The sequence below is a fragment of the Zeus faber genome (assembly GCF_960531495.2).
Source record: "Zeus faber genome assembly, chromosome: 3".
Taxonomy (NCBI): Eukaryota; Metazoa; Chordata; class Actinopteri; order Zeiformes; family Zeidae; genus Zeus; species Zeus faber.
The window spans coordinates 11,408,677-11,419,468 of NC_137190.1; the positions used below are offsets into that span (position 1 = coordinate 11,408,677).

A 10,792-nucleotide genomic window follows, 5' to 3' on the forward strand; every position below is an offset into this window, starting at 1 on the left:
TGTTACACATGGACACATGGGTCTTTTTTTGTTCGCACTGATCTGGGCCGCGGTTCGCACTCCACCATTTTCCCGAATCAACAATGCATTTCCTTGCGTGCATTTGCGAATGTAGGATAAAATAAATAAATGACTTAACCACGATGAATCGGATATTCATAAGTAAAAATAGAAAAATATATCTCTAAGATCAGCCCGTCTCGGAAATTCTTAGAAAGAATTCTGAGAAAGCAAAACACCTGCAGCGCACACTGCCATGTGCATACGCACACTCGTCTCCCACTCCCATCTGGAAAACAGTAGCGTAAGTTTGTAGCTGTTGTAGCTGTAGCAGTTGAGAATAGCAATGGTCAAGAGTCCACACGTCAGAAAGTTAATGTTCTGGTGATATTTAGACAAAACTTTCCTATTAGCCCTATTCAAGTCGCCAACAATAATAGAAACTGCCTCGGAGTGAGTGTCCTCTAGTCCATTAATTACTCTATATAATTCCTCTAGCGCGCACGTTTCATCAGCCTGCGGGGGTATGTACACTGCTGTGCTTATAGCCGAGCTGAATTCCCAAAGTAGGTAGAAGAGGCGGACTTTTACAGTTAATAGCTCCGGGTCTAGTGAGCAGTGTGTTTAAAGTACCGCTACGTTCGAACCCCAGCGAGAGTTAACCCTAACGCAGACCCCCCCATCCGCCCCTCTGTTTACCTGACTCCGTGGTTCTGTCCTGCCGGAAGATGGAAAATCCAGCCGGGTTAATGGCCGAGTCAGGCACCGTAGGGTCCATAAACGGCAGCATGCAGCAGTTCGCAACAACCCCCTGGAAGTTAATCCGTGAGAATAGTTTGTCCATGGAAACAATGTATTTCTTAGACTATATTAAATAAAAAATTACCCGATGGCAATAATTGTCTCTAAATTTTCACAAACTGTTTGAGCACAAAGGTCTTGAGCATAAAAATCTAAAAAACAAATTTGTTGAAGAAAGCAACATGATTTGTTTACCACACTGCTGACAGGTGGCCATTTTGTCTTCTTGGTAAAATTAACTTGTCAACATAGTTGGATACCCTCCAGAATTCCAATGCAGAATGTTCAAAATGACGTCCAAAAATCTAGTGAAAGCGTAAAAAAACAACCAGAATAAACCTTTGAAGGGGGTCTTGGTCTGCATGGCCACTCTTTGATGCCGGCCTCCAAGAGGCGATTAATTCTTCACGCACGTCCTCATTCTCATTTGAATTCATATTAAATTATGAGCGCGTTAGGCCTTGCATAGAACGGTCACTCTGCTTTTCAAGTGCACCGCTGAATAAAGGCAGAATGTTAATACCGCTGCTTCTGCTTCTTCCTCCTGATGTGACTGATATTTTTTTGCTTCAGTGTGAATCCCGGTGAAGGAATTAATGGCGGCATTAGCAAGCAGAGCCAGGTTCCCGCGCCCGCTCGGCCGTGGTGGCGGCTTCACACTGACCACTTTCCCCCTCAAGCGTTAATGTCATTATTAGAGTTATTCATTTGACTCCTTCTTTAGTCAGATTGAAATATTTAGGCCCCTCTGCGAATAGCAAAGTTAATACCATGTGATTTTAATAAGGTGAGAGGCAGGGGAAGGGTCTCTGAGCAGAAGGATTAGACGTTGTATTTCGATTTAGATCAAACCCTGCTATGCAGGGTTAGTGGGTCTACCGCTACAGCATAGGTTAGGAGACCGGGGCATAGGGGGATTTAATGCAAAAGGGGTATAATGACAACCCCAAGCTATTGTCTCCGCCCCACCTATAACAGTCCACACATCTGGGTGGTGCAGGTGGGTGTTGTAGGTGGTGAGCAGCTAAAGTTGAGCCCTTGCCCTCGCCTTCGGAGATTCATCTTTAAGCGATGCAGACAGTCAGCTTTGTTTTGCCATCTGGCTCCAATTGCGCTGACAAAGGAGACAAAGGCGGCAAAATGAGGACCACTTTAATAAACCCAGGATGATGTGGAAGCCACATTTGTGTGTTATCTTAATGAGCTGTCCAGAGGAGAGTGCGCCTCCCTCCCCCTTTCAAACGCCGGCGCGATTGGAACAATAACCGGTGATAACCGGGGACCTGGGCTCATTCATTTGAACAGAAAACGACTCCCTCCGTCGCCTTAACAGCCCAGCGCTGCAAACAAACAGCGTTCTCAAAACAGTGGAGGCTAAATCAAGGATTCACTCGCAGCTGGCCGAGCCAAAAGCATCCCTGCTACACAAAACACAAAAGGCAAACACATGCGCACACACCCATAATGTAGTGCATACCCTCAAGGACAAACACATGCACACACACACACACACTCGCTCGTGTAGCACAAGTAGCACGTGTTGCTAGTCACACGGCCCAGAAAAACACCACGACCAGGAGAAAGAGAAACGTGTGTGCACGGATAACCCCTCCACATTAGCAGACTTACTCATACCTACATCAACACTTGGGCCTTCACCTCCCCAGCGCTCTGGACGGCGTTTAGTAATCCGAGCGTGATGTGCTGTTTGGAGGCGGCTGCGGTAATCTGGCGGCGGCTACCCCCTATCAGAGCCTCGCTCCGTCCTCCGCATGCTCGCGTTTGTCTCTCCACCTCCTGGGCTCCGAGGAGGAACGAGCCCCTGGAAGTGGGTGTTTGTTGACCCAGTTCTTTCACAGAGAAAGCGGCATCATTGGACACAGCAAAATATGAGACTCCCTCTGAAAAGGGGACACCACGAAATAAAACTTTCCACCGCTGCATGTCGAATTAACCCGTTAGCTTAGCTTAGACAAGGTCCCGTGAAGGTGGGAGTTGTGATGGGTCCTCCACAGATTTTCACAGCGTTTTTGCCTGGCGGGTAATTGTTTATAAACCTTGCAAGCCGCCTGAACCTTAATGGACAACCTTAACCTTTACTGGATACCTCACGTATCCCTAACCCTCAACTAGAAAAGGACAAATATATTCCTCCGTACCCCTTTCTGCGTCAAACCTCCTACATGGCAAGGCCACTGGAGGATCGATGACAATCGCTGGAATCATATTAATGCCTCCAACTCAATAGCTCATCAGCCTTAAACATGTGGCTAGCTAGCTAGATGGGGGTGGTTTGAGGTGACTCTATTCGCGGGTAGACAAAAACAAGGACAGCTGTTCCAGACTCAAAGTCACCTTTGTGCTTATTACATTCCCCCTCTGCGCCGTCTCCTGGATCATTCACATGGCGATGGCACCTTACGTGCGGAAATCATCACCTGCTGTTTCCCGGGGGGAAAACAAATTCAAACTCAAAAGTGAGACACATGGTCTTAAGGATGCCTGTAGAGAATGCAACTGCAAGCAAGTCCCCCGATGTTAAATTACCTGGGAAAGGTGGTACATTTTCCTTCACATCTATTTAAATATGGTTTTAAATGTGCCGTAAATCTCTACAGGCAGCCTTCTTTATTTGGTGAATAATGGCGGTCAACAATAACGCTACCATGAAAACCAATCCCTAAATCACTTTTGTTTCGTTTAATTTACTAGTACTCGCGATAACAGCCCAAAGAGTTTGATACAACAAGAAACCTTGGTCCAAGGAATATTTTGATTAACCAGTCCAAGCTTTTCTGATAAAAATGACCACAAACCTTATCAGTAGCAGAAGGTCCACCATACTCCCTTCAATATAACACAACGCTACCGGTGTCCGCCATGCCTTTCCTCTTTGATAACATTAGGCCAGACCTTGGACATTAGCCTCATGGCCCATCATCCATCAGGTCTCTCTCTTTACACTGGCATTGCTCTGCCATTTGCCTCTCCCAGCGGTCACACATTAGCGCCTAAAGATATGTAAATAGAGCAGCCATGATGCCTTCATTAGCAGATATGGGTCACCATAGAACTTCAAGGGCGCTAATTAAAAGCGCTCCTTCTGCACCATTGCCAACAGTTCACGCATGCATTTCCCGAGAAATGTTATGTTTTGTTTTTTTTCCTTTCCGGCTGGTTTCAAGACTGCACAATAAACCTTAGGTTGTTAGCGATTGCGTTTTTCTTCATCTAGTGTGCGCAGAATGAAACCCAGAGTGATTGTGGAGCTGTGTCAAAAGCCAAGGAACATAAGAAGGAGGAGTAATGGAGGAGAATTACCATAACACATATTATCATTTGTATCACACAGGGTGTAACCCATATCAAATTGTCTTAATTATTTCCAAATACATGTTCCATGTCCACACTCCCCTATTGTCTGTGTACCGGGTTCGACCTTCCTCGCGTGCAGAAGGTGTTGTATTTCATAATTGGGGGACGCCAATTTGTTGGCAAACTTTCTTCCTTCTTTTCTGGTTCAGAGAGGGAGAGGAAGTTCTACCGCTCACCAAGTTTCTCTCCTCGGTCTCTCGGAGGTTATCTGGTGGCTCATGATGGGAAAAGGCCGGCGGATCATTGTCACAGTGGAAGAGATAGCTTGGGGAATGGGGGCTCTTAAATCATGTGGAATAATGAGTGTTGTCACAGCTAATAAAAGCAGTCAGACCCCGCACGGCATCGCGCATCACAACAGCCGGCACTTCCCAGCATGTCCGTCCGGATAATTTGAATATTCAATCAACTAATTGCGTAAAGAGCACCTTCGTTGGGGAGGTTTGACTAGATGATGCTTCTACGGACATGGGGGATGGGAGGAGGTGAGGATATAAAATTCCTGGGATGAGCACCTGGTCTAGTAGGTGCCACCTAGCCTCCCGCTCGTCATGGTGAAATCTGTCATCTGGGCCCCGGGTCGTGGCCCCGGTGGGACAGCGCCTTACTCCCGCATTGGTATCACCTTCCCCCACGATCTGCCTTCCTCCCTCCCTTGTTGGTGTTCCCAGACTAGCCCCGGTTCCACATCAGCACTTTTCCACTGTGACTAATTAAATAACACTCCATGCCCTCTGCATACTGTTAGCCGTGGCAAGGTTGGTGCATGAGGACACAAGCATGGAAGGGGGCAAGATGAGAGTTAGGGGTCCCGGAGGAGAAGGAAGCCACAATGGTATCGCAAAGCTGGTCATCGAACTTTTGCCTATGAGACTGTCGGTGTATGTAGCTGCTTATAGGTCTTTTTTAACCTTATTTTTCCATAATTGGGAGTCAACCCAAGTGATTGGCATCAGAATTTCTTTAACTGATCCAGTATTGAGAGAATAGCTGCCGACTGAAATAACTAAACTGCAATACATGGTACAATGGGGCAATCGCGGCCAGGTTCTTCGGCAACCGCAAACTTTGGCCTTAGAGACTTACTCTTTGTAGCATGTACTTATTGCTCAAAGGAAAACTCTTTTCAACCCAAACCCTATTTTTTCATATTTGGAAGTGATTTCTAACAGAATCTACATACTACAATGGGCCAATCATGATCACGTTCTTTGGCAACCGCGATTGCCCGGTGCAAGGTATCCTCTCAATACCGGATCAATTTAAAAGATGATGAAAATAACTCAGGTTGACCCAGAAATGATCCCGCTGAAAATTAAAGTTTAGCCATGTCATGCCCACACTTGTAAAATTACATACACCAATTTAAGCTATCCTAAAAATGAATGGGTAAATGTTTTTTTTTTAAGAGCACATTTACATAGTCAATGGTTCCTATTGTTTATCCTCGCAACGCTATTGGATAAATAAGAAATATGACTGTTGTATGATTATTATTTCTGATACTGTTATGTGGCTAAATAAGCAATCAACCCTGCAAATGAACCCTTGGATGTTCTGTATATTGTTCAGACAATGTGAGTACAAATACAAGAAATTCTGCTCCCAACTAGGTCCAACATTGCAATATTGCATAATTCCCTAAAAACTTTACTAGAGCATTAAAAATTTTTTTAAAACCCTTTAATTTCTGCATCAGAGGCCTCTCACAACAACATGAAAGGTGAAAGAAATGTTTGCTTATTTTTTTCTATTTTTGGGCTTATAGGGTTAGGTTCAAAAAGAGCACTTCTATGGCAAGGATTTGTGCATTGTTGTAGACTTTGCAGAATTGTCATGGAAAAAAAAAAGGTTAAAAATCTGTTTTAGTGAATGCAATTCCATTTCATTCAGTGCCCACAAAGCTAATGTATTCTTATTTTCCTTCTTCCCTTTAGCAATGACACCACTGAAAAGCTAAGGCTGAAGAATGAAGGTAAGCACTATGTGACTATGTGTGTGTCTCAGTTTGTGTTTAATGACAAATTGACAGAAAACATTTGAGTCACAATGATCAGGCAGGTTCAGGCTCAGTTTCCCGTTGTGATCACAGTTCCTAGAAACAGACTCGCTGGGTCTTCCCAGGGAGAAGACACCAGGCAGACTGGAACCATTCATTCTGGGAAGGACAATCAGTAGAACATGTGAAATGTTGACACAGGGTCACTGGCTGCCATGACACATCTGAGTTCTAATCATCATGTTATATGGAAGGCCCTCAAGAACGCCCCGGCCAGCTAAAAGCACACTCAGGGGCTAATTAATTGTAAAGATTTGAGGTATGAATCATGAAGGTGTGTGTTTGTGTGTGTGTGTGTGTGTGTGTGTGTGTGTGTGTGTGTGTGTGTGTGTGTGTGTGTGTGTGTGTGTGTGTGTGTGTGTGTGTGTGTGTGTGTGTGTGTGTGTGTGTGTGTGTGTGTGTGTGTGTGTGTGTGTGTGTGTGTGTGTCCATGCATGCTGACCATGTCTCTAATTTGTAGATCTTTCTTGCTACATACCCTATGTACTTTTGATGTTTTTGATATTATACCATGTGATACAACCTTTATCCTTTTGATATTATACTTTGTGATATAACTGTTGTACTTTTGATATCATACCATGAAATATAAGCATTATCCTTTTGATATTATACCAGGTGTTATAGGTGTTATCCTTTTGCTAACATACCATTTGATATAACCTTTATCCTTTTGATATTATACCATGTGATATTATACTTAAGTTCCCAACCAGTTAACTTCTCAGGATCCGAATCGGAATCTTTTTATTTAAAGGACGTTTTCATGCACAAGGAATTTGTTGCTGTGAGGATAGGTACATTGCTGCAATTATCATTTAAACAACATAACAGTCTGGAAAGAAAAAATAGCCAAATGTCTACAATATACAGAATATACAAGTGCAAAATTCACTGTAAATTCTCGACAATACTGCTGCATTCTTTGCATTCTTGGCCAATGTCTGTGAGCTCACTTCAAATTGGTGTTCATAATCATCGTCATCCTAATCTGCCAAAATGTCCATTATCATTAGTAGATGAATAACCTTGCTTATTGGACTGCTGCTGTAAGTCCCTACCACGAAAACAGTGAGGATTTGGGTGCATTTAAAGCAGTAGTATTATGTATATTCTGTATATTTACATTTTATATATCCAAATAATTGTATATATCTGACTTTCTGTTTTGTACTTTTTGTGTTTTTTGGCTATTTGTACAGTATATTTTGGGAAATTTTTAATTTAATTTTACTTTTATTTATTTTTATTCTCAATTTTCTCAGGCTGTTGAGATTTATTTTAATCCTAATCGTGTGCAGGGAAATGCACCAAACCTCACCACGACAAATTCCTAGTATATGTAAATGCGGAATAAGCTGATTCCTATTCTGATAATGTTTAATAGTCTTACCTTAAAAAACATCCCACCACCACTCCCCAGTTCTCTCTCCGCGCTGAACAGTATTTTGGCATCGGCGACGTGAATATCTCCTTATTACAGGGTCGGACAGTTACAGCTTGTTTTTATTACGCCCTGATTGGACCCGGCCGTAAAGCGGCGGCATGCCGAGCGAGAAGAATATAACTAATGGAGGGAGGGAGGGAGCGCAGGAAAAGTAATTTCCCCTGTAAGCCACCAAAATAAAAGTCCAGCCACCAGGAGTCACAGAGAGGACGCTGTCATCGGCGTAGTATCGTAGCCGACCTTCACCGCTAATGCAGCTCGATACCCACTACACTGCTGAATCCCCTTGGATCAATTATTCTAATATTCTGATATTTGTGTGGCATTTCTGGTGGGGGGTATTGATTAGCTCATTTGTGAAGAGAACAACATATCTTATTTAATAATGTGAAAGGCGTTGCGTTTAATAAATTGGTTTTAGCCTCATGGGACGTTTTTCCTCCATAAACCCTTTTTGCCTTATTGATGCATCGGCTCATTTGGGTTTATGTTGATACCCTCACAGTGTTGTTATTCCAACTCCACAATGTGAGTTAACTGAAACAATCAACAATATGAGTCATATCCTGCATATTCTATATTTTGTATAGTAGTTTCTTCGGTTGGAAATTGCCGTTGCTGCTGTGGTGAATGTTGACTAATATTCTTGAAAAAGGAATGAGGAATTATTATTGTTTAGTAGAACTGAGGCATACCTCTGTTTGATCAGTAATGTCCTTTATTAAGCCTGTTGTGCAGTTATTGTTTATATACAGTTGCAATTCACAATTAATTGATGTATGACTTGATATCATTAATTTGTTAGTCTAAAAACCGAAAAGTCTAAAGTCTAAAAATATTACCTTGAAAACATTGTATATGTAAGAGTTGTCATGTCCAACTAATTAAAATTAAATTAATTACTCTAAATTACGTTGACATCTAAGAATGAGTAAAAATCTGTTTGAACTGATTCAGCCCTGGTGTTACTTATTTAACATTTCATTATTATAATAACAATAATGATAATAATAATAATTATTATTTATTTTAATTTTAATATTCTATATACCTGTATATCTTCAGCCTTTAAAAAAAGTTTATGAGTCGACTGAGATTAATAGAGTTTCCGTTTTGGCTTTGTACGCAGAATTCGGAAAACGCTTGACAAATTTGAAATAAACATCTCAAATCTTATGTTTTTGGCAGCCAGATCTTTTTCAATCCACATTATATTGAATTTATTCTCTTTTTTTTCTCTTCATTGTGTGCTGAACAGCATCCTTGTCATATTCAACCACAAACTAAAAAAAGACAATATTCAAAGATGTGCAGGATTGTTTGAAATGAGAATGTGCAGACATGGTTCCAATGGTTTGGGAAGTGAAGTTCCAGTGACAGAGTAGATATTAATACATCTATAGAGTGTCCTGATAGGTACAATTATCGCTGGATAATGAGCTTTTCCCCAACTCCCGACTAGAGTTATGGGGGGGAAAAAGAACCTTGACCTAAAAAAAGAACATTAACTCAGCACCATCACTCAAAAAAAAAATACATTTGTTTTTATGTCTTATTTTAGTTAGGAGGAAATAGATGTCCCAAAATATTGTGAGGAGGAATAATGATTGAAAATCATTTCTCAGTGACTGATTTTCAATCACTATTTCTCCTCACAATAGTTGATAGACCTTGATCCTGCAAGGTCTAAATCTATAGTATTTACACAGTATAGTATTTATTTTATAGTATTTACATATTTTCATGAGATGCATTTAGCTTGTTTGCTTTTTTGTTACTATCTGATTATTATTATTATTATTATTATTATTATTATTATTATTATTATTATTATTATTATTATTATACCTAATCGCCTTTCTCTAACAGTGGTGGATGTGTGACAGAATAGAAGCTAGACACAAGAAAATAACCCCAAACTATTATTTTGAGTTATGACTATTCTGGCCAATTGTATGAGTGTTGCAGGCTGTAGTTGGCTGTTTCAGCCTTTTTTGTTATTAGATAGTATGTATCTAATAACATATATCTAATAATAGTAATAATAATAATAATAATATTATATAATAAAATATATATCATAATATATAATAATAATAATAATAATAATAATAATAATAATAATAATAATATAAAATATATGCCTAATAACTAGCTGTTTCTGACTTTATCCAGCTGTAGCTGGCTGTTGCTGGCTGTTTCAGGCTGTTGCTGGCTGTTTCAGGCTGGGCAGGCTGTAGCTGGCTGTTGCTGGCTGTTTCAGGCTGGGCAGGCTGTAGCTGGCTGTTGCAGGCTGTAGCTGACTGTTGCTGGCTGTTTCAGGCTGTTGCCGGCCGTTGCAGACTGTAGCTGGCTGTTTCGGGCTGTTTCTGGCTGTCGCCGGCGCGGGGTGAACCCGGCTGACACTGATGGTGTTGGACAGAACACTTAGGCTGCCGCTCTCCAGGGAGGTGTGCAGTCTCTACTTACTGTCCCAGCGTCTCGCAGCTCTATTATTTATGCTTTTGTCTCAGCCATTTATCAGCATTTTGATTTTTTTTCTTCCGCTCTCTCCACAGTATAAAAATCCACAGTAGTTCTTCTACATCTTCTCCAGAGGCAATGACGGCCACTGAGGAAAGCTAACCGCAGAATTTGCTGTTGCCAAAACAACCCCATATATCCTCCTATTTTATCCTTTTATGATGTCCTTTTATTATCCTCATATTTTATTCTTATATGGATATCCTTGTATTATATATAGTCTCAATCTTATATCATATCCTTATATTATATTGTTGTATTTTATCCTTACACTCATCCTTATATTCCACTGCCACTTAGCCACAGCTATTGCCTTTTAACTTCTGCCTTTTTTTCATGGCTTTTATTTTATATTTGGCTATTTTTGTATATTTGGGGGTCCGGGGGGGTCAGGCTGTGAAGCTTTTTGTATGCTAACTGTCTGTACAGTAATGCACCAACCTTCACCTCAACAAATTCCTTGTACAGTATATGTAAAACGTGCTTGGCCAAATAAACTGACATTGATATGAGGATGCTGCGGAATGGGCAGGTGTGCCGAACAGCGGTGTCCTCAAACCGCCGAGGCGCTTGGCAGGCGTCGCCAC

General features: G+C 41.4%; 1 protein-coding gene across 2 annotated transcripts in view; it reads left to right on the forward strand.

Moving 5' to 3' along the window:
* Positions 1-10,792, forward strand: part of cd276 (CD276 molecule) — an 81,596-nt gene that overhangs the window by 59,695 nt on the left and 11,109 nt on the right. For both annotated transcript variants that reach the window (XM_079998138.1, XM_079998139.1), the window contains exon 7: positions 6,114-6,151. In XM_079998138.1, the coding sequence (XP_079854264.1) occupies positions 6,114-6,136 (23 nt within the window). In that variant the 3' untranslated portion in view covers positions 6,137-6,151. The remainder of the gene's footprint in view (positions 1-6,113; positions 6,152-10,792) is intronic.